The sequence below is a fragment of the Pristis pectinata genome, chromosome 1 (assembly GCF_009764475.1).
Source record: "Pristis pectinata isolate sPriPec2 chromosome 1, sPriPec2.1.pri, whole genome shotgun sequence".
In the NCBI taxonomy this organism is placed as follows: Eukaryota; Metazoa; Chordata; class Chondrichthyes; order Rhinopristiformes; family Pristidae; genus Pristis; species Pristis pectinata.
The window spans coordinates 74,897,903-74,921,768 of record NC_067405.1 but is presented as its reverse complement, the minus strand read 5'-3'; the positions used below and the strand labels follow the sequence as shown (position 1 = coordinate 74,921,768).

Below are 23,866 nucleotides of genomic sequence, written 5' to 3'. Positions count from 1 at the left end.
GTCTATTGACCTCTCAGCTAAGACCATTGAAGGCCCAATGCTCAAGCAAGCATCAGTGCCAAGTACCGTGTCAGTGTCTATCCTCCAGTTGTTTATCCTCCCAAGTTAGCTCAGCCACTGCCACCCTTCACTCCTTCTTCCTCTTTTATGCAGATCCCCTATCACCTCAACTACCCTTCCAATTGAAGAGAAAAAACCTTCCAATCCACAGACATGCAGAAGCCTGTAGAGGCATCTATGCAGATGCACTGGGAAGGGTTGTGAAGATGAGGCTCTGGGAGGGGCGGGAGGATGGGTTCACTACAAGTATTTCCTGGCCCAGGGAGACTTACAGGAGACTGTAAGAGTTCACTGAAGAAGGGCAGCGCAGTGACACAACTAGTAGAGCCACTGCTTCACAGCTCCAGTGACCTGGACACAATCCTGACCTCTAGTACTGCCTGTGTGGAGTTTACACATTCTCCCTGTGACCATGCGGGTTTTCTCCAGGTGCCCATTTCCTCCCACACCCCAAAAGCATGCAGGTCAGTAGATTAACTGTCCACTGTAAATTGCCCCTACTGTGTAAAGTGGTAGAATCTGGGGGGGAGGGGGGGTGTGGGAAGGGGGTGGGAAAAGAGGGGGGAGTTAATGGGTTCTTTATGATTGGCACAGACTTGGAAGACTGAAGGATCTGTTTCTGTGGTGTATGAATCAATGACACTAAATTCTACCTTATTGGCCTGAAGTGAATCAAGGGGAGCACCCATGGTGGACATCCTGTGGCCTTCCCTTGGTAGCAGCTCACACCTGTGCGACACCCTAGGTGGGGACAGCTGCCAGGGGAAATCTTACCCAAGTACTGGGGCTGAGCGTCATCCTCGCTGAGCTCGTACTTGATCCTGAAGCCTGACACCGTGTCGGAGGCAGACGACCAGGACACGACAAAACTGCTGGAGGTGAGCTCGGTGATGGATTCAGTGCCCGAGGTCTCAGTAATCCGGTCGTGGACATCAGTCACATCTGTCATGCCCTCGAAGTTAGTTACTGGAAAGGGAAAAGCACTCAGTCACACTGATATAGGGTTAACAATCAGTCAGAACATCATTGGGTTAGAATTATAAGGCCAGATTACAGGGGCCAGGTCTGTATTCTCCTGAGCAGAGAAGGTGATCCAACGGAGGTGGGGAAAAAAAAAAATCACAAACTGCAGATGCTGGAAGTCTGCAACAAAAACAAAATGCTGTAAATGCGCAGCATGTCAGGCAGTGTCCTTGGAAAGAGAAACAGAGCTAACACTCCAGAGACCCTTTATCAGAATAGGGACATAGAGAAAAGGTTTCTGCTTTGGATTCAAGTGTTCAAGTCAAGCCCTGAAGGTTGATTAATTAGGTCGAGGGAGAAGACGCAACCTTAAAATTCGAGACAGCCTATTCGCAAGTGGTGTCAGAGTTCCTGAAGAAAAGGGAATGGGAATCCTGACACCTCTCCACATAAAACTGTAAAGACCTGGTGTCAATTGGATAGACTATTGTGGGGCATGGATATACAATAGATACATTTTTTATTATGAGAGGAATCAGCCCAGATCACGATGGCCTCTTCCTAGACAAAGATTGCCCCACTTCACACTCACCCCGTCAATAGCTTAAGCCAGACAATGGTCTGGTGCTCATTCTGTGGACTTTGGTCAGGGGTTGGGTTAATGACGCAAAGGGAGCCATCATTGTCCGGAGGCTGCCCATCCTCATCCAACCCAGGGCCCAGGAGACTCATGCGTGTGATCGCCACGCTCACCTGGTTCAATAGCTTATGAGGGGCAAGGTAGAGACAGGTGGAGGGCAATACGAGAGGGTGGGCCTCACACACAGGATGGGGAGGGTTCTGGTGAAGGAGAAAATGATCTCTTCATTTGTTCCTGCAGTTAAGTGACAGCAAGATTTATAGGTAGATCTAGGGCCTTTGCAATCAAGAGGGAGTGTGCTGCCTCCCAGTATTCACACTCTGTAACACTGGTAAATAGGCATCCAAGGAGGCTGGAGTAGGGACAGGCGTAAGAGGATGAGGAAGAGGTGTCCCCACATAGATCTGTTACTTACAAGTTGAAACAGAAGTTGAGAATTCGAATCGGATGACATCTTTCTTGCCATAGTGCATGAAGCTGATCAGCTGGCCTTCGTAGGTGAGGCCAGACTTCAGGCCATCGATAGTGTAGGAGTGCATGTTGCCCGGAATGGTCACACTGCTCCACTGGACCCTTGAGTTTTTCTGTATAAAACATACATGCACAAGCTAACTGATAGGGAAGGTCAAAACAGGCAAGGTCTGTGTGCATGTTTGTGTGTGTAGTTGTGTGTATATAGCTGTATGGGTGTCTATGTATATTGTGTGGCACAAGTAAGATCAGAGTTTGCATGCATATGTGTGGCATGGGCAGCATTTGTGTGTATTATGTGAGTGCAGACAGGTGCATGAACACAAGTTACACCCTTGTAGATATACACACATGCTTATAAATATACCCACATGCAGATATACACATACATGCACACTCAATGCCACACAATGCTCCTGGATCTCTCTGTCAGTCTACCGACAGCCAGCCCAGCAGCCCAGACCCTCACATGCCCGTAAATGCCTCATTTTAAAATGGTCAACAAAATTTTTTCCAATCTAATTTCTGCTTATTAGCTGGTCAGGTGCCAAATCACAAGCTGTTTCAGACCAATAAATTATTGCAGCACTGCTGAGGGGCTTTTATAAAAACTTAGTCCAGCAGGAAGCATGCAATCAGGGTGCAATTACCAGCAATCCTTTTTTGTGCATATAATGGTTACTTTTTCAGTCTCCCAACTTTCTTAAACAATAAAAACTCCTCTGGGTTTCAGTCATTTCTGTAAAACCATCCTGCTATGCCCTGGAGGAATTTTAAAACTTTGCTCAAGTTGTCCAAACTCATATACGAGCCCCAGTGGACTATGCAATGGTGGGGGGCATCAGTGTCTATGATCACGTGTTCCATTACAGCAGAGCCACTGAATATTATGGCAGAGTAAGAAGCTACTTCTCTACCCAGAGGCAGCACCTGACTTGCTGTGTTCAAGACGGGCTCGCAGGGCAGCCTTGAGATGGAAGTGACAGGAAGGAACCCACACCCCTGGAGGGTTCACAACCAGCCCTGGCACCTCTGACCGGAAGTTAATAGATGATCAGGAGAACTCATCAAGGAAGTTCCAGCCAGGTGGCCATTTTGCAGCTGGATGGGGTTTGAGGTGGTTAGTGGAGAGAAATGACAGAAGAGAGGCTGACTTGGTTTTAAATGTAGCACAGGCAACAACAAAAAAAACCTGAGAGATATAAAATCTTTTGGCCACATTCCAAAGGCCTGTCTTAGGTCTTAATTTCCAGTGTTAAATTGATGTGTGACAATGCTGCAGTGTGTTGGCCTTAAAGTCTTAACATACTTGGCTGCTTTCTATGGCTCCTGTTTTTATGCCAAGACTGAGCTGGAAAGGACAACCTCTTTACTGTGAATGGCTTGAGCAATCAAACATTGTGCAAGCTCCATCCTGTTTTCACCAAGCCAGCCAACCCTTTTGCACTGCAACCTTTGAGGTCAAAGGGCAGGCTGACTACAACTTGGTCCAGGAAGGGTGGAAGGGGCAGTTTTTTTCCCCATGCAGAGGGTGGCTGGAACCTGCAATGCACTGCCTGAAGAGGCCATGAGAGTCTCTGCCTCCCCACCACATTTAATAAGCATCTAGACAGGCACTTGAATCACCAAGGCATAGAAGGCTATGGGCCTAATGCAGGTAAACAGCTTAGTGTATGTATGTACAACAGGCAGCATGGACATGAGCTGAAGGGCTTGTTTCTGTGCTGTATGATTCTATGACTCTACAACTCTACAGAACTCTTATAGTATTCAAGTTTTCTGCCTGTATAATAGGGTGGTGAATTCTTTCTGCATTCATGCATTCCTTCTCGTGTTTCAGGAGGTTGGGTTACGTTCCGGACAGGTCCAGCTTGTCCTATTCGCCACATAGCGAACCGGACAAACAGGATAAATAAACTTGGTGGTTTGAAGCACCAGGGAATTGATTTAGGGTACATTTTGTACAACAGGCTCTTTAGGATCGTGGTTCCGAAGCTATACTGAGAACCCAAAAGTTTGTTAGTTGAAATCACACTGTGGTAAAATAAATGAGTTGGGTAATTTGTGGGCTGTTTAACTGACTTGTGAGGTCCTGTGGACTGCTACAAATAAAAATTTTAAAAGAGGCACTGGCTTACTAATGAAAGTCCAGTCTCCCCCTGTGTGGTTAACCAGGTAAAAGAAAGAATGTGCCTTTCATAACCTCAGGACATCTTAAAGTGATTTACAGCTAACAAAGTGCTTCTAAAATGTTACCACTATTCAATCTAACAGTTAATAGTTAAGGTCCCTCTGATAAATGTGATCACAAGAGTTTTAGCATGTGGGTTGAGGTGCAGATATTGTCCGGACCCCTAGAGAGAACTCGACTCCTCTTTAAACCTGTGCATGGACTCTCAGCCATCCAACAAGGGAGCGAACACATTAAACATCTCATTTGAAAATCACACCTCTGACAATGCAGCACCCTTTTGATAATGAGGACAACAGTGCCAACTTGGATTATACACACTAATCTTGGTGTGAACCTTGGGCCCACTACCTTCTAAGAGTCTCATCATAGAAATGTATAAATAAATAACTATTCACATCCTTAGAACATGCTATGGTGACTGGTTTACGTCTTCCTTCCCAATACACATCTATTGTCCCATGACTGAGGCGAACGGCAAGGATGCATTTGCTGGCAAAAAAAGATCTTTTTCCATGCTTTTAAATGGTCATTACCACTACAGGAGTTCACACTGACTAACATAGCAAAGGACAGGACTCAGGAATTTCACACCAGTTAGCGCAGTATGCACCTCGGTCATGGGACAACAGATGTGTATTGGAAAGGAAGACCTAAACCAGTCTCACCTTAGCACATTGCAACAGATTTGTCAGAATTTGCTCTAGGAATAGAGCCTTGCTTTGAACTGAAAGCCATCTAACAGTGCCTTATTGCCTTTGTAAAAGTGTCTGCTGTGGCGGCACTCAAGGGCAGGTCAGATTCAGCAGGACATGGAGTGCAGCGTGAGAGGCAGGCAGAGCAGTCTGGCCATTCCAAGATCTCCCACCAGAGACAATGGGAACTCAGTAGAACCCCGTTGGGGTTTGAGGACGCAGCATTAGGCCTGGTTTACACTGTTGTTTTCTGGAGTGTAAACTTTCTCCCCACCCCAGGACAAGGCAATGGAGAACAGCTGAGATTCCCAACTGGTATTAATCACCGGCAGACTGGCTGACTTGTTTACTTACAGGCCTCCAGCGCAGGATGTAGTTCTTGATGTGAGCAGAGTCTGGTGTGTTCCATTGAATAGGATGAGAATTTGTCAGGTTCCCCATCTCTGTGATCACCACTTGCACAGGTCCAGTTCCTGTAGGACAATTTACCCATGGTTACAATGACCCAACGTTCACTCAGCATACAAACAGATTTTAAGAGAATTATACAGTCTAAAGGACAGAAAAAGGCTATTCAGACCAGCTGGTCTATTTGACCATACAAAATTTTTTGCTCCTTACATTTATCTATTAAATATATGTACAGATTTTGCCTGATTTACACACATTTGATTCAAAGATTTTTGCTATACATTGACACTTTGATTTATGAAGCTATTTTTCACTGCAGCAAATAGCATATAGTCCCTGTGCACAGGATACATGGAACCAAGATGTACATAGTGCATGTCACTTGGTCATCCCAATTTACAAAATTTCACTTAATGAAAACTTTCCCAAAAATATATATCCCTTTCACAAACTGAGAAATGGCTGAACCTCCCCACCTTATAATATATTGATCATCATATATTGAAGGCCTCTGGAGTTTGGTCTCCCTCAAGCAGAAATATCTTCTGTATCCACCCCATCAACACCTTTAAGTGTTTAACAACATCTATTAGATCACTCCCAGCCTCTTTTCTAAACGAACAAGTTTACTGCTTTTCCTAATAAATAAAATCTGAGTTCCTTTTTCGCCCTTGTGTCAGTATCTCTGTTTAAAATATGGAGAGCACAGTATGATCTAATCTATACAGGTGTGGCGACTCACCGTTTAGTCGGGCGAACTGGCTCGGCAGTCGGGTTGCGCGGCGTCGGAGCGATGAGGCCCAAGATGGCGGCGGGCCTCGTCTTTCCCGAGCGACGGGGAGAACCCGCGCGCGGGGAAGTCTTGATGACGTAGTACTTACGTCATTGCCGGTTGCATTGGGCGGGAATAGTCTCCCTTAAAGGGCCCGCGCAAGGCGGGAAAATAAACCACTTCTTGTTCGACAATCCTCCGATGAGCGTCTTGTTTTATTTCGCGGTAGCAACTGCTACATTGGTGACCCTGACGGTCCAAACGGATTTTGGACCCGCGCAATGGCCGACAGCACAGCAGCCAATGCAGTGGCCCTCAAGCTGCCCACCTTTTGGTCACTTCGGCCCAGCGTCTGGTTTGACCAGGCCAAAGCACAATTCCACCTTCGGCAGATCACCTCCGACTCCACAAAGTACTACCATGTGGTTAGCTCTCTGGACCAAGAGACAGCTGCCCAGGTTGGAGACTTCATCCAGTCGCCTCCGGAGGAAGATAAGTACCCGGCTTTCAAAGACCTTTTGATTCGGACCTTCGGCCTCTCCCGTCGTGAGCGCGCTGCCCGCCTGCTTCATCTGGACGGCCTGGGGGACAGATCCCCATCCGCCCTAATGAATGAGATGCTGGCATTGGCCGAGGGACACAAGCCATGCCTGATGTTCGAACAGGCCTTCCTCGAACAGCTCCCCGATGACATCCACCTGTTGTTAGCTGACGCCGACTTCAGCAACCCCTGTGAGGTGGCCGCCCGGGCAGATGTCCTGTGGAGGGCCAAGCGCGAGAGCGGCTCGTCCGTCAGTCAAATCACCAGGCTGCGAGCCCAACGCCCGCCTCACCCGGCCCCAGCAACCAAGCAACCACACCCCAGGAACGCAGACGACGACACGGGTGACCAGCTGTGCTTCTACCATCAGAGGTGGGGTGTGGAGGCCAGTCGATGCCGCCCACCCTGCAAGTTTCAGGGAAACGCCAGGGCCAGCCGCCGCTGATGGCTATGGCGGCTGGCCGCCGACAGAGCCTCCTATTCGTTCAGGACAAGAAATCTGGACGGCGTTTCCTCGTTGATACTGGAGCGGAGGTCAGTATTTTGCCCCCGACCGGCCGCGACACTCATAACAGGCCACCCGGTCCTCTACTCAATGCCGCCAACGGTACAACGATACGGTCTTTCGGCACCCATACACTTCAATTACAATTCGGCAGCAGCCGTTTTACCTGGACCTTTACTCTTGCCACGGTCGCCCGACCACTCCTAGGAGCTGATTTCCTTCGGGCCCACAACCTGTTAGTCGACCTGCGAGGGAAGCGGTTAGTCCACTCTAGCACCTTCCAGACCTATCCCCTGGGAGAAATCAGCACACCAGCCCCGCGCCTGGACTCCATTTCCCTTTCTGGCGATGATTTCGCCAAGCTCCTAGCCGAATTCCCATCAATTTTGGCACCTTCGTTTACGAATTCTAGGCCCAAACACGGGGTACAACACCACATCATTACTACAGGGCCACCCCTTCATGCCCGAGCACGACGATTACCTCCAGACAAGCTCTGCCTGGCAAAGGAAGAGTTCCGTCACATGGAGGAGCTGGGGATTGTTCGCAGGTCAGACAGCCCCTGGGCCTCCCCCCTGCACACGGTCCCCAAAGCCACTGGAGGGTGGAGGCCCTGCGGCGACTACCGCAGGCTGAATGACACTACCACCCCAGACCGCTATCCCATCCCTCACATCCAGAACTTCGCAGCGAACTTACACGGGGCCCGCATCTTTTCCAAAGTGGACCTCATTCAGGGATACCACCAAATCCCGGTCCATCCGGATGACGTCCCCAAGACTGCGATTATCACCCCATTCGGCCTGTTCGAATTCCTTCGGATGCTGTTCGGCCTTAAGAACGCCGCGCAGACCTTCCAGCGGCTGATGGACGCGGTAGGCCGAGACCTGGACTTCGTGTTCATTTACTTAGACGACATACTGATCGCCAGCCGTAACCGCCAGGAACACCTTTCCCACCTCCGCCAGCTGTATTCCCACTTCCGCGATTTCGGCCTCACGATCAACCCGTCCAAGTGCCAATTCGGGCTTGACTCTATCGATTTCCTCGGCCACAAAATCATCAGCGATGGGGCAACACCCCTACCCGCCAAGGTGGACGCTATCCGCCATTTTGCCCGCCCCGACACAGTCAAAGGCCTACAGGAATTCCTTGGGATGGTCAACTTTTACCATCGGTTCATCCCTGCAGCAGCCCGTATCATGCGCCCTCTGTTCTCGCTGCTGGCTGGTAAGGGCAAGGACATCACCTGGACTGACGTGGCTGCGGCTGCTTTCGTTAAGGCCAAAGACGCCCTGGCAGATGCCACGATGCTTGTACACCCCAGGACTGACGTCCCGACTGCCCTCACGGTAGACGAGTCCAACACCGCGGTGGGTGGGGTACTGGAACAGCTACTCGAAGGCCGCTGGCAACCCTTGGCATTTTTCAGCAAGCACCTTAGACCGCCCGAACTGAAGTACAGCGCTTTTGATCGGGAACTTCTAGCACTGTATCTGGCGGTCCGGCATTTCCGATACTTTCTAGAAGGCAGGCCTTTCACCGATCATAAGCCTTTGTCCTTTGCCTTCTCCAAGGTCTCCGATCCCTGGTCAGCTCGTCAGCAGAGACATTTATCCTACATTTCCGAATTCACAACTGACATCCAACATGTCTCCGGAAAGGATAATGTCGTTGCTGATGCACTTTCCAGACCGACCATCCACAACCTATCCTTGGGTGTCGACTACACGGCCCTAGCCGACGCACAGCAAGCCGACGACGAACTGCCCAGCTACAGAACCGCAGTCTCGGGACTGCAGCTCCGAGATTTCTTGGTTGGTCCAGGTCAGCGGACCCTACTTTGCGACGTTGCGACTGGTCAGCCCCGCCCTATAGTCCCTGCAGCCTGGCGGAGACGCGTTTTTGAATCGGTACATGGGTTGGCGCACCCGTCCATCAGATCTACTGTCCGACTGGTCGCCAACAAGTTTGTCTGGCATGGCCTGCGCAAACAGGTCAGTGAGTGGGCCAGGACTTGTCCACACTGCCAGACGTCAAAAATCCAGCGACACACCAAGGTCCCACCACAGCAGTTTGAGCCTACCCATACGAGGTTCAACCACATACACGTCGACCTCGTGGGCCCTCTGCCGGTTTCAAGAGGAGCCCGGTACCTCCTTACCATCATGGACCGGTTCATGAGGTGGCCAGAGGCAACCCCCCTGACTGACATCACAACTGATTCCTGCGCCCGGGCGCTGCTCACAACTTGGGTCTCACGTTTTGGTGTTCCGGCCCACATCACTTCAGACAGAGGCACCCAATTCACTTCCAGTCTCTGGGCTGCATTAGCGAACCTGCTAGGGACGCAGCTGCACACCACCACGGCCTACCATCCTCAATCAAACGGGTTGGTGGAATGTTTTCACCGCCATCTGAAATCAGCCTTGATGGCCTGCCTGAAGGGTCCTAACTGGGTTGACGAGCTGCCTTGGGTCCTGCTCGGCATACGCACTACCCCCAAAGAAGACCTCCGCACTTCGTCAGCTGAGCTTGTGTACGGGGCGCCCCTAGTTGTCCCCGGGGATTTCATACCTGCCCTTTGGGACCAAGGGGAACAACCCCCAGCGGTCCTACAAAGACTGCGCGAGAAGCTTGGCAACTTGGCCCCAATTCCCACCTCACAGCACGGTCAAGCCCCATCCTGCCAACCCAAGGAACTACGGGACTGTAAGTTTGTTTTCGTTCGCAGGGGCACACCTTGGACGCCATTGCAACGACCATATGAGGGACCGTTCCGAGTCATACGGAATAATGGATCCACCTTTATTTTGGACATTGGAGGCAGGGAACAGGTTTTCACGGCGGACTGCCTCAAACTGGCCCATTTGGATCTGCAACAACCTGTCGAGGTTGCAACGCCGCGACGCAGAGGCCGGCCCCCTAAGCGGCAGCTGGCACAGCCCGCAGACCTTGGGGACTGTATCGCCGGTTCTGGGGGGGGGTTGTGTGGCAACTCACCGTTTAGTCGGGTGAACCGGCTCGGCAGTCGGGTCGCGCGGTGGGCCTCGTCTTTCCCGAGCGACGGGGAGAACCCGCGCGCGGGCAAGTCTTGATGACGTAGTACTTACGTCATTGCCGGTTGCATTGGGTGGGAACAGTCTCCCTTAAAGGGCCCGCGCAAGGCAGGAAAATAAACCACTTCTTGTTCGACAATCCTCCGACGAGCGTCTTGTTTTATTTCGCGGTAGCAACCGCTACACAGGTTTAATTCTTTTCTTCTAGAACTGAAGATTTTGATTAGTTTTCATTGTCGGTTTTTTCTAAAGCAGCTTTTATACAATTTCAGGATAGTGTACATTTTAATTATTGATATTTGATAATTATGTCACTAATTTTTTTTAATGGTCCTGCTAACCTGGTTGGCTACATTCCAATGTAATTATTAGTCTTGTTTAATTACTAACTTAGTAAGACTGGAACTCATTTCCAGCCATGCCTGATTGCAACTGGGTGAAAACAGGAATTTACATGTCCTACCGAGATAAACACTCATTACTACTCACTCAGCTGACAATTCTTAAATGAATTACTAATGTCTTTCAATTAGTAGCCTGTTTAGATTAGAACAAGCTAGTAATTGAAAGACATTAATAATTTATCCCTCTCTTGATGACTGTTTTGAAACTAATACTAGTCCAGCATATCTACTAACACAAGTACTACCTATTAAGTCTATTCATCTTGCCTAGTTGATAATCTTGTTATAGAAGGAAAAAAAGCTCGCCGTCACTAGCTGGTGATTATTTAAGGTACTTTTGTATACATGTGTTTAGTACCTTTATACAAGTGTTTCTTTTTATTTACATGGTGTAAATAATGTTAACATTTTTGTTTCCTAATTGCCCTTGAGAAGGTAATGGTGAGCTGCCTCTTGAACCTCTGGACAAAGACATTCCCATGGCATGTTGGAAAAGGAGAAAAGAAAGTATTCTATCACACTCCTGTCTTGCGCGTTGTAAATGGTAGACTCTGGGGTGTCACGGGAGTCACTCTTTGCAGGACACCTAGCCCCTGACTGTTTGCTGTAGTCACAGGATTTATATTTCCAATTGGTGGCAAAACCTCTGAATCAGTTATACAGCTTGTTGGCCCAACTTGCCCATGCTGATCTATCCATACTAATCCCATTTGCTCACATCAGGTCCATATCCCTCAACTACTTTCCTATCCAGGTACCTGTCCAAATGCCTTTTAAACATTGTAATTTTATGATGGTGGGGAATTGAGTAATGGTAATGCAGTTAAAGGGCCGTGATTGGACCCTCGTTGGAGATGAGCTCTGTCTGCCACTTGTCTAGCAGGGGTATTATTTGCCAGTAAATTTGCTCTGGGAGCAGTCTGGTGACCAAGTGGCCTAAAAACTTACTTCAGCAGAGTGGCCACACCTTTCTTTCCCTCCTTTGTTCCTTGAATACAATTGGAGTTTGCTTGCTCCCTGCATTATTTTTAGTTCCTAGGATCACCATCTCTGTTTTGAATTTGTGTAAGGGAGCATCGCTGTGAATCAATAGTGCAAATTTAGGCAAAGTTTAAAGGTCGGCACAACATTGTGGGCCGAAGGGCCTGTATTGTGCTGTGCTGTTCTATGATTCTATGAATTTCAGGTACAATGGCACTGCCAGTAGAGTTGCTGCCTCACAGCACCAGAAACTCAGGTTCAATTCTGAACTGCAATGCTATCTGTGTGGAGTTTGCACATTGTTCTTGTGACCATGTGGGTTTCCTCCAGTACTCTGGTTTCCTCTCGCATCCCAAAGTCATGCAGGTTGGTAGGTTAATTAGCCACTGTAAATTGCTCTGTGTGTAGGTGAATGATAGAATCTAGAAGGAGTACTGAGAATATGTGGTGAAAAAGATTAATTTAGGAATAGTGTTAATGGGTGATTGATGGTCAGGGCAGACTTGGTGGGCTGAAGGGCCTGTTTCCATGACTTCTAATCCTGAAGGTTATCTGGGTCTTGTTGCTTGTGGGCGTAGATTGCATTGTTATCCGAGAAACTGTAAAAGAGAACTGTCCCCATTTTTTGATCTAACGGCTTTAATATGGCAGCTGAAAATAGTTGGTAAGTGTGTAGAAGGTAGCCTATGCCACAAATGTATTAACTCACCTAGACATGTTTCCGATATATTTTAGTGTCAAGCACAATATGTATTAGCCCCAGTATACATTGAACTACATATTCAATATTGTGAACAACAACATTGTGTAATGACTCAATATCAACATGGAGCAAGGTTGAGAGGCAGAACATGGTAAATGATGAGAAAAAACTGAAGCAGGAACATGTACAACTTGTGCTCTGTGAAGGGCAGAGAATGTGCTGGGAAGTGGAGAAAGGATGGTTTCCTAAACCAGTGAATACAAACACAGTTCTGTGTAAATCAAGACACTGACAAAACCCACAGAGAAACTTATTTTGAAACAATCAAGTTAGAGTCAAAATGTATGGGTATCATTAAGATGACCCAACATTGGGAGCAAAGAGGGATACAGATATTAAACAGGGACAGTTGAAGACTAAGAAAAGGTAATACTTAGCAATGAATGTCTATAGGATGGGAATGTTCAAAACTGAGCAGTGTCAAAATTTTTTTGTCCATTTATTCCATGAAGTGTTATGATTTCATCTGCAGATGATATTTATAGCATTTCAGTAAGAAATGAAGGAAGCAAGCACATAATCCAGAAATGGCTAAACCCCTGCACAACCTGTCAAAGGGTTAAGAGGGAGAGGACACCCCTTCAGCATAGGGTGATAGCCACATGGATTCCAACAGTTCAGGTGGAAATCAAATGGATAACCAACATTATCAGGGGTATCTAGCTGGTAAGATGACACAGAATTATTCAAAATTAGGAATACACTAAGATACTTTATGTGAGTACTCATACATGATTCCAGTTGGTCCTGTGGAAATAACAGGTCTATCAGACACCAGAACTAGAATGGTCTGTGCATGAAAAGGAAATTGTCACTTTACCAATTTAGAGAACTATTATCATTATGGACCACTCAAATGCACGATTGCGCTGAGACAGTAATTACTGTGTTACACGTGCCAAAACCATAGTCACAGGAAAGAAAACCATAAGCTGTAGGAGAGGAAACCATAGTCAGGAGAGGAATCCCTGCAATGTGAATTACATCCAACATATCCTAGAAGTGAAAGATGGTGTAGACCATGGCGTCACTAAATTTGGGTATAATGTCTCAAACTATCAATAACCTCAATAATCTTAATTGTGGAGAACAAGGGAACAAAGCTTAGCAGAAAGAGCAGTGGTGACACACCAGTGGGACACAAGTTTTTAAACACAGATCCCTCATTTGTTCTAATGCAACTCATTGATTTACATCTACTACTTATGGCAACTGATGCACCAAACAAGATTACAATTAAATGTGGTTATGGGCCGAAACTTCGGGAAAATGAATAAATATTATACAAGAATAGAATGTAAGTGACAGCATAAAATAGCACAAGTCTAGAGTGGACGAACGAGAATTTGCAGTTAACAGTGCAAAGCAGGAGGAAAAGTAACCACGTCAGTCAGAGCGAGACCCAAGGTTCTGAGAATCAGACCATGCCCATCATCTTTGCATTGTTTCTTTGTACTGGACATAACTTACTTAATTAATCTGTTGCATTATAAACATTACACCTGCATACAGAGCGATTTGTTGCGATCACAACCAAGTCCTTTCAGTTAAATTCAATTTTGAAAGCAAAATAAATTAGAATTGAGATTGGGAGAGTCTACAAGGATTTACCTGCAAGTCCGTCCAAAAGGGTGGCCTCCAGCATCCACAACCTTCTTCCTCTGGGTGAAGTGTGACACCAGCAAATAGAGAAATCCCTGCATACCCCCCCACCCCCCACACCACCCCACCCAACCTCCCCCCAACATCCACCACCGCCCCCCCACCCCCAACAACCACTACCCCCTGACCAATTAGAAGGACTTCTTGATGCATCAGGGCAGCATTTGACCACATATGGCAAGGACAGTCATTCTTACCTCACCATTACAATTTAGCCCCTTTGACTTTTTTCCCCTGAACAGGACATACCTGACAGGACATCGACAAGTCAATGCCACTGTTGTAACTGTACTGGAACAATTGGCTAGAACCAGAGCAAGTTCTGGAGGGCAGGTCCAGCTGCAGTCTTGATCAGTTTCACAGCCTCTGCTGCATCCAGTACCCTCAGCGGTTTCTGGAGTGAGGTGAATTGGTTGAAGACTGGGGGATCTCAGGAGGGAGCAGAGATGGATCAACCACTCAGCACTGATTCACCAGCAGTGAGGATGGGGATGTTCATTAACCCTCTTCTTGTTTGCTGGTTAATTGTCCACTGCCCATCAGGGTTGGATGTGGCAGGACTGCAGAGCTCTGATCTGATCTTTTGGTTGTGGGATTGCTTAGCTTCATCCGTTTCATACTGTTTAGTAAATATTTAGTCTGTGTTGCAGCTTCACCATTTGGCATCTCACTTTTAGGTACACACTAGTGCTGCCCCAGTACATAATGCTACACTCATTGACCCAGGTTTGATCTCCAGGATTGATAGCAATGGTAAGAGTAGGGATATACCAGGCCATCAAATTTAAATTTTTTAAAAATTTTATTTACAGCGTGGTAACAGGCCCTTCCAGCCCAACGAGTCCACGCCGCCCATTTTAAACCCAAATTAACCTACCCGTACGTCTTACAGGTTACACAATTTCTCTTGTGAATCTATTTCATTGGGAAGTGCTGCACATTATTACGGTAGCTGTTTTCTGTGGGAAGACAGGACTTGGGCCCCCTGGGTTTATTCATTTGTGTTTGCTCTCTTCCCAACTGCTGAAGATCCAGTCTCATAGCCATGTCCTTTAGTACCTTGCCAAGTCAGTCAAAGATAGTGCTGACAAGCCACTTGGACAATGAAGTCCCCCAGTCAAAGTATATTTCACACTTTGACACCCTCAGCTCCTTCCAAATGGCAGAGGGCTGCTGGAATGAGATAATAGACCCAAACATGGAAAACGTCCAGGGCTACGGGGAAAGATCAGAGGGTGGAACTCACTAACTACTGAGGGGAGTCTGTTAACCCATACTGATTGAATACTCCAACTGGCTCCTTGTTTAATTGAGCTCAAAGCAATTTGAGCAAACTGCCCTACTTTCCAAGTGTTTTCCAAATATTAAAAGAGAAACCGTGTGAAATCAATGCATGAGCAATTGGAAACTCCAATATTGGAGATTCAGTCATCTTTCTAATTGGTCTGGATTACTGTTTCTGATCTGAGTGTCTCCCCAACACCATACCAATCTGCACGCCACTATTACCCTACTCCTCCCCACCTGGCCTGCTTGCACTCTGATTATAGAGTCAGAGTAATACAGCATGGAAACGGGTCCTTCAGTCCAACTTGTCCATGCCAACCAAGGTGCCCATCAAGCTAGTCCCATTTGCCAGTGTTTGGCCCATATCCTTCTAAAACTTCCTGATCTATGTACCTGTCCATTGTTATATTTGATTTATTGTTAAATTTGATTTAGAAGGACTCAGCACTGCACGATCCTCTGCCAACTTGAACCAGCGTTGCACACGTGCATTTTGAAGAATATTTACCTCCTACGTTCATACAGAAAAACGCTACTTCATGTCCAGACTGCCAATTGCCCACCGGGGGCCAGTTCCTTCTCCATGTGTTGTCATTGCGATGGATGTACGTCTGAGATGGCCCAGAGAATCAGTGACAGACTAGTCAGCAACAGATTAGTCACGACTGTCTCACTGTTCCTGTAGTCCTCACTAAGACCAGGGGATGTGTGGGTAATTTAGTGGTCATCTTTTGGCCAATACTCATACCTCACTGTGAAAAGGGTGACTGCTCCATTTGGTCAGATTGGTCTGCTTTACTGGATCTGCCCCGAGTGTCCTGGGGTTACAACTCTGCTCCTTCCAGTTGCCAAGTAGCGGGACAGTGACATCACCAGGTCCTTGGTTCACAGGCTTCCCACATCCAAGCTTTATGGTGTTCCCAAGGATGTGAAAGCACGTTTCATCCAGATTAGTGTGTACTTGGCAGAGCTTGTTCGACCATAATGGTTAAAAGTTTATGAAGACAAGTCCCAGGAGAAAGCGATTAAAAAAGTGCTCTGTGCTGCCAGATTGCATAAATCAACTAGATTAGGAAGGGTGATTGCCAACAATTAAACGGTCTCTCTCCATGCGATGTAGACTTTCCACCGAATAGCACAAATAATGAGCCGCCTTACGTCCCAGCTAGAAGTGGACAGGAAGGAGAGGGAAACATTGTGCACGTCTACAAGGAAAGAGCAGAATGCAGAAGGCATTGGATTGCTCTTTGAAAGACCCAACACAGAAGGGCGAAGTGACCTCCTTCTGCGGTGCAAGATCTTATGATTTCCCTCTCCCTAAACCAATATTCAGTTTTGACAGTTTGTCCTCTCAGGCATTCAGTGCTTTGAAGAGTCCAAATTGAACTGAAGCCATTTGGCATCTCTTAGACCATGGATGACCAATAGTTTAACCCCATTTATCCATCTTGATTCCCTTGCTCAACAAACAAATGCACATCAATCTCAGCCTTCATATTTTCTTTTGAAGGGAGTAGTCCCAGATTTCCATCCCCCTTTATATTAACAAGTACTTCTAACAGATCTCTAAGATTCAATCAACTTGATAGGATTTGGATTTGGGGAGAGGCAACTTCATCCAATGAGTGATCACTACAGCTTCCAAACTAACTTGAACTCATGAGGAAATGGATCAGATGGGCTATTGTCACAAGTGAATCAAGCAACTGTGCACCCACAAATTCAACATCTCCATTCTTGGCCAAGTTTTACCTAAAACATCAGTCATAGCTCGGTTGGTAGCACCTTCCCTTCCAAGTGAGATGGCTGCAACATTACGTCCACTTCTGGAGCTCTGAGCACAGGATTCTGCATAGCAAGATCCCACTAATGATCATTGTTGCCAGACAGCAGCTGAGAGGCAAGCTTGCTGAGTGCCATTTATTTCAGTGCTGGGTGATGGCTGACCTACTAATCAATGAGTGAAGTACCAAAACAACAACGTCCAGGTCTCTTTGTGGACCTCTGCGATTTGACCAGCAGCTGTTAACACGACACATGCAGCTCATGTGATTTCTGTACCGGCAGCACAACTAATTACATTATTTTTCAGTGCTGCGTTCCCCTAGGTGAGAGGGAGCTCCTGAGGAAATTAGGCCTTATTGCCTAGACAGTTCTTGTACACTGCCAGAACTGCACCAAGGAAAGTCTTATTTTTAACCTCTACCCTCCAAGCCCCCTCTACAGTTCCCAACCCACCTCTCCCCTTATCCAATCCTGTTCAGCCCAGACCCCTAGCACCCCCTACGTCAACTCAGTGATCCCTCGATTGCCCTAGGTCCCAATCCCTTAACCCAATAGTCTCCCCAAGGCTCTGACCCTTCAACCTTACCTGACTTATAACTCTGATCACGTACCCTCCTGCCAACAATGGGAGCCTTTAGCACTGACTAAACCCAACCTTGGGTCAAAATTGGGCCCAGCAGCCCCATCTCCCTCCCTGATGTCCTGGACCTGGCCTTAGTCTTGGTGGCGCATTTTCTTTTGTAAATAAAACACAACTTCCATTCTGCAGCATGCACAGAACACCTACATTGCCAGGTCACTTTGTGACGTGATATTGAGTGTGCAGTAAGCATTGGCCTGTGAACACCTACGCCTTTCTTCAAAATAGTGTATTGGGATCTTTTAAAAATATGGTACCTGTAGCAGGTTGGCCTAAGTCCAGAATGGTCTTGGACCCACATTGTACTAACAGAGGCTAGCTCATTGAACTAAATCAATTGTTGCTTTATACAAGTGGCCTCAATGTTCTTGGGTCAGTGAACATGGCGGTTCCTGTCCCTGACCATCATCAAGTGACCCTTGCTGGACACTTGGTCAGGGCTCAACATGGGCACATCCTTACCTCTGGTAGTTTGCTCTGGTTCACAAGTCCATTCACCAACTCCCCGGCCGTGACAATAACACGAATAATGGATCCTGTTGAGAAACTTTGGAAACGATTCGCCAATCTGATAAAACTGGCCTGTTTCGGTGTCCTGGCACTGGTCTAGAGAGAGTGAGAGAGTGGGTGAAACAGCCAGACACAAGGTTACATAAAGCATGCCAGCAAGCCACTTTTTTTTTTTGCAAATGGTCCACCCCAGTGTTTATTCTCAATAAATCCCCTCCTGCTTCCTCCACCTCAATTTTCCTTCCAATTTCTCCTGCTTCCCTATAACCCCTCTATCCTATTCCTCAACCACTCCACGCATTTTCATCACTCTTGGAGTAAAATGGGTTCTCCCAAATTCCTATTTTACTTGGCCATCTAATTTTAGTTTGCTATGCAAGCAGAAACACCTTCTAAAGTTCTCCTCGTCCAACTACAGGTCCTCCCTGGGTTACAACAGGGTTCCGTTCCTGAGAACCTTTCATAACCCAAACAGTTCACAAGTCTGAAATGTGGCCATCCGGCAACAGATTTAAATAGAAACATAGTAAAGCCAAGGGCAACTTGTAGTTAAACCAGCACACTTAACTACTCAAATATTGCCGCGAACCAAATTCTCACACGGCAGAAGATGCCTGCAGCAGCCGGCAAATCTATCCTGCCGGTCTCTTAAATGCCCGCTCGTACGTACGGGCCGTACACAAGTCAGCCATGCGTAAACTGAGGAGGTCCTGCGCTAACATCTATCAAGTCACCCCTCAGCCTTCACTGAGGGGTTGGTGACCCAGCGGCACAGCTAGTAGAGTTGCTGCCTTACAGTTCCTGCGACGTGGGTTCAATGCTGTCCCCCAGTGCTGTCTGTGTGGAGTTTCCACATTCTCCATGACTGCCTGGGTTTCCTCCGGGTGCTCTGGTTTCCTCCCACATCCCAAAAATGTGCAGGTTTCTAGGTTAATTGCCCATAGTGGAGAGGTGAGCGGTAGAATCTGGGGGGAGTTGATGGGAATGTGGGGACAATAGGTCACAGAAGAAACCAGTGGCAAATCAGATTGCTCTATCATCAGCTAGTATAAACTCGATGGACCAAATGGTCTCCTTCTATGTTGTATGGAAATGCAAAATATGAAAATGAAGACAGAGCCCAGCCTGTTGAGTCTTTCCTGGTAGATATCCTCGTCAACATGGTTTTGCAAATTCAATCAATGCATGCTCCAAAAAAAAATTATGAAAAGGCACCATTTTCAGATCAGGGCGCAGTCTTGCTGACTGAAACCACTGGAGCGCTCAGTTTACTTACGATAGGAAAGTGAGTGCCAGGAAGATTCAGCCTCAATCCAGACTCACCACAAAGGAAAAAAAAATAGGGGGAAAAAACCCACAAAAACTTGCTGAGCTACGCTTTTAACTGTTATTATTTCCCAAAATCATCCACACGTTTTACTAAGTTGTACAGCACCCATTACATTTAATACCCTGATGTCACACACTTTGGGGTGGCTCTGGTCTTTGCCACAGGCTTCATGAGCTCACTCCCAGCTGCGTTGAATGTAACACAGTGCAAAATGTGTCACTTTTAGTGTTGCACACTAAGGGACATGTGGAGGGACAGTAAGAGCCAGCAGGAAGTGAGTAGAGACAGGAGATTCCCAGATTTCTGCTTTCAGGAAAATTGGCTTGTTTCTTTGATGTGTTTAATGTTAAAAAGAGGACTGTGTTTGCTAAAAGATTTACCAGCTGGCAGGAACACCAGACATGGCGCTGGTGAAGGGTTCTAAGGGGAATACATTCAGATTTGGAATGAAAGTTCAAAAGGATTTGAACAGTCTACCACTTCCTTGGCAGCACTTTGCTTTGAAATAGGGGCTTGATTTATGACTGGGGAAGGAATTAACCCCTCCAGCCAGCCGTAGTTTCCAAGGGGAGGAGAGTTGGTAACCGAAGAAGACCAATTGAACTTAATTGTCAAGAGACTCTGGTGTGTGTGTGTGTGTGTGTGTGTGTGTGTGTGTGTGTGTGTGTGTGTGTGTGTGTGTGTGTGTGTGTGTGTGTGTGTGTGTGTGTGTGTGTGTGTGTGTGTGTGTGTGTGTAGAAGAGATGTGGGGAAGGTGGGAATGAGGAGAAATCTTTTTACATTGCTAGTTTTTATAAATCGGAAATGCACTTAATTGAGAAGACGGTGCCCCACACTCTCACCTCTCTCAGCTCAAGCAGTTTCTTCTTTCACTCCCTATTCCAAAAAAAACCTGTTGGCCTCCAACCTCCCCTTCCAGAGTCCTGTGCCAACAATTCTGCGTCATCAGGTACTGTTCAGAAAATCTCCTCGGAAAATCCCTTGTACCCTCTGTCTATACAACCACCCCCCCCCCCATCTTGAATCTCCCTTTCTCTCTGAAGTTCTTCAAACCTGTGCCTGAACTTCCTGCAACTCCACATTATCATCACACCAATCTGGTCTTGGCATATTACTGAAGCAGCCTTTAATAAAGTCATAAGTAATGTCTCCTTGTACCTGATATTGGGACCTATCCCTCCTCATCCTCACTGCACCTCTGATAAGACTGTCCCCCTCCCATGCCTGAGACTTCCCACCACCTTGAACTTTAACTCAAACCATTTCCAAGGGGAAAGACGTACCGATGGCGTCACACTTCCACTGCCCTCGGCCTTGCCCGAAGCAAGTGCAGTTCATCTGGTAACCCTGATCGTGCAGTTTGTTAAACTTCTGGTTTACTTCGTAGTTTATTCCATCCACCACGCACTGGTCTGTGGGCATAAGGAAAACAAAATAGATGCCATGGAATTACATCAAGTCACAGCACCAAGACAGACCATTCACACAACTGCTCAGTGTCAGCATTCAGAGCCTCTCCTTCACCATCCCTATCTGTGTACGTGTTTGCTGTTTTCCCTCACACCTACCTAGCTTCTCCTTAAAGACATCTATGACATTTGCTTCACTCACTGCCTGTGGTGGCCAGTTCCCCATTCTAAACACTCTCTGGCTAAGGAACTGTTCCCTGCATGCCTTAGCACCGACCATCTCATTTCTGGCTTCTAGTCTCCTGTACAAAGGGAAGCACCTTCCCTGCTGTTTACCTCATCAAACCCCTGGAGAACTTGAGGGCAAAAGAAATAAGAGCAGAAGCACAACATCCAGCCCACTGAGCCTGTTCCATCATTCAGTTGTTCACCCACCATCTTCCTGCATTAATTCCATGTCCCCCCCACCTCCCCCTCTCCTGAATACACTCACGGACAGGGCATCCATGGCATCCTTTCTCATCTGCCCCAATGGCAAACCTTGTACTGAGACTGTGGCCCCTCATTCTACTTTCCCCAGGCAGAGGAAACATCCATCAAGCACCTTGCTTGTCATATCTCTAGCCTAAGAAAAAGCAGTTCCAGAATATTCCATCTTTCCTGAAAGGCATAACCTCTTGGCTCTGGTGCCATTCTACAGAAACTGCCTTGCACTCTCTCCTGTGCCTCTGTAACCTTTCTAAAACATAGAGCAGAACTTTTTTCCAAAGTGTGGTGTAGTATTCTGTACAAGTTCCCTGCTGAATATGAACTCTAGAGGTTTGTTTGTTTTTCTAAAGGCCTTTCTGTCTTACTGATTTTAATGATTTGTACCTTGTACCCCAGATCCCTCTGCTCCTCCATCCCATTGAAATTTTTATCTGAGGTATATGGCTTCCTTAGTCTACACATCAAATACCACAACTTGCACTGATTGATACAGATTTATCTGTCGCAATCCTGCAAGTTTCTGTATGAACTTTTGTCACAATCCACCTCTATAATAACTACTGCTCTCACATGTTTTGGCATTGTGTATGTTATGCCGGTGCACCTGAAGTCAATGTTTACGACATAATCCTTTCAGAAATAAAGGCTCCCTTGTTGAAGCTTGTCTAAACATTTGCCTCAATTACTTCTTTCAGTGCTGGCAGGTGGGTTCTACTGCTTGGTTATTTCTGAAATAATTTACATTATTTCTACTCAGACAGATTTTTAAATTATTTTTTTCTTCTGAATGCAGTTCTGTACTTCAGCTCCAACCAGGATGAAAGTGTCAAGAGAATTGAAAGAACGAAAAGGATTCAGAGAAGGAGAGAGAAAGAGGAAGAAAGTGAGAAAAAGGGAGGAAGAGAGACAGTGAGAGGGAGAGAGAAGATAAAGGATGTAGGAAAGGAAGATAGAGGATAAACTGAGACAGACACATGCAGAAACAGAAGGGCACACAGTGGAAAGCATGAATGCGGTTTGAGATTGGGGAGCAGAATCAGAGTGTGTGGTACAAATAGAGAGAGAGCCTGACAGACACGTGCATAGATCATAAACAAATTCCTATGATGGCAAGATATCAACCCTGCATTACTGCTGGAGGCAGTCAAAAGGCTGTGAGCAGAAACATGGTATGTGTAGACAGCCTGCCGTCCAAACCAAGTTGACTGACCTCGAAGCTGAGTATGTGAAATGCAGCTCCATTCACCGCGGCCATTTCCATTACATGTACATCTCATCATGTGACCAAGGTCGTGACGCTTGTCCCACTGGTCTCCAACGTGGTACATGATCCCTTCCTGGGTGGTGCACACTTCTTCGTGCTCTAGTAAGAGGTGATGGGAATAAAGTGGCAACATGAGTAGCAGTGGGAGTCTGAAAGAGCTAGTGATGAAACCAAATACAAAACCACACAATGTTCACACTGTACATTTACACACACACTGTGTTAATGTGATTCATTGGATTTGAATACTTCTCCCAAATTCAATGTAGTCTAAATAATCTTTATCATTTTAAATTCAGTGAGCTTTCTTCTTATAGAGTATTCCTCCAAGGTATATTGTGATAAATTTAAAGTGTGACCTGATTGATTAGTGTGATAAAAAGAACACAGGGGCATGAGCTTAGAATTAGAGCCGGCTTAATTAAGGATGATGTTACTCAAAGCATGATAGTAATACGGAACTCTATCCCTCAAAAAAACTTTGGAGGCTGGGGACAGATATAATGTTGAGAAGTGAGATTAAAGGATGTTCGCAAGAAAGTCCATTAAAGGATATGTAACTAAGGTAAGTAACTGGAGAAGAAATGGATCAGCAATAATCTAACAGTGACAGAACAAGGCCGAGGAGATGAATGGTCTTGAGTTTGTAGATTCCTAGCTGGCAGAACTGACTCTCTCCAATGCAGGACATACAAGATACTCACTTTGCAATCCAGTTGCCTCATTCAATACCCAAAAGGCTCTCAATTTGGCTGCCAGCTTTTGGAGGTTTTCAAGAGGGAACTGGATAAATGTATGCCATGGATAAATGTGATAAGGCATGCAGGAAGGGCTGGTGGGTGGATCTAGAGAGTTGCTCAAGTGGAGAGCCAGCAAGGACATGATGGGCTGAATGGCTTGCTCCTGCGTTGAGACCATTCTATGATTCTAGAACAAGACTGCGGCGTGCAGGTCTAGAAGCACCCTACTCAAGATGATGTGTTGGGGGTCTTTAGTGTTTATTGTTCCCATGTCACTTCTGCACACTTGAACAT

General features: G+C 46.7%; 1 protein-coding gene across 4 annotated transcripts in view; it reads right to left on the bottom strand.

Moving 5' to 3' along the window:
* The window catches only part of LOC127577820 (fibronectin-like), a 90,326-nt gene that overhangs the window by 51,657 nt on the left and 14,803 nt on the right, over positions 1-23,866 (bottom strand). For all 4 annotated transcript variants that reach the window (XM_052029406.1, XM_052029414.1, XM_052029424.1 and 1 more), the window contains exons 10-15: positions 22,779-22,931; positions 20,954-21,082; positions 18,293-18,436; positions 5,375-5,493; positions 2,079-2,247; positions 835-1,026 (exon numbers count right to left, since the gene is read on the bottom strand). In XM_052029406.1, coding sequence (XP_051885366.1) covers positions 835-1,026; positions 2,079-2,247; positions 5,375-5,493; positions 18,293-18,436; positions 20,954-21,082; positions 22,779-22,931 — 906 coding nt within the window. The remainder of the gene's footprint in view (positions 1-834; positions 1,027-2,078; positions 2,248-5,374; positions 5,494-18,292; positions 18,437-20,953; positions 21,083-22,778; positions 22,932-23,866) is intronic.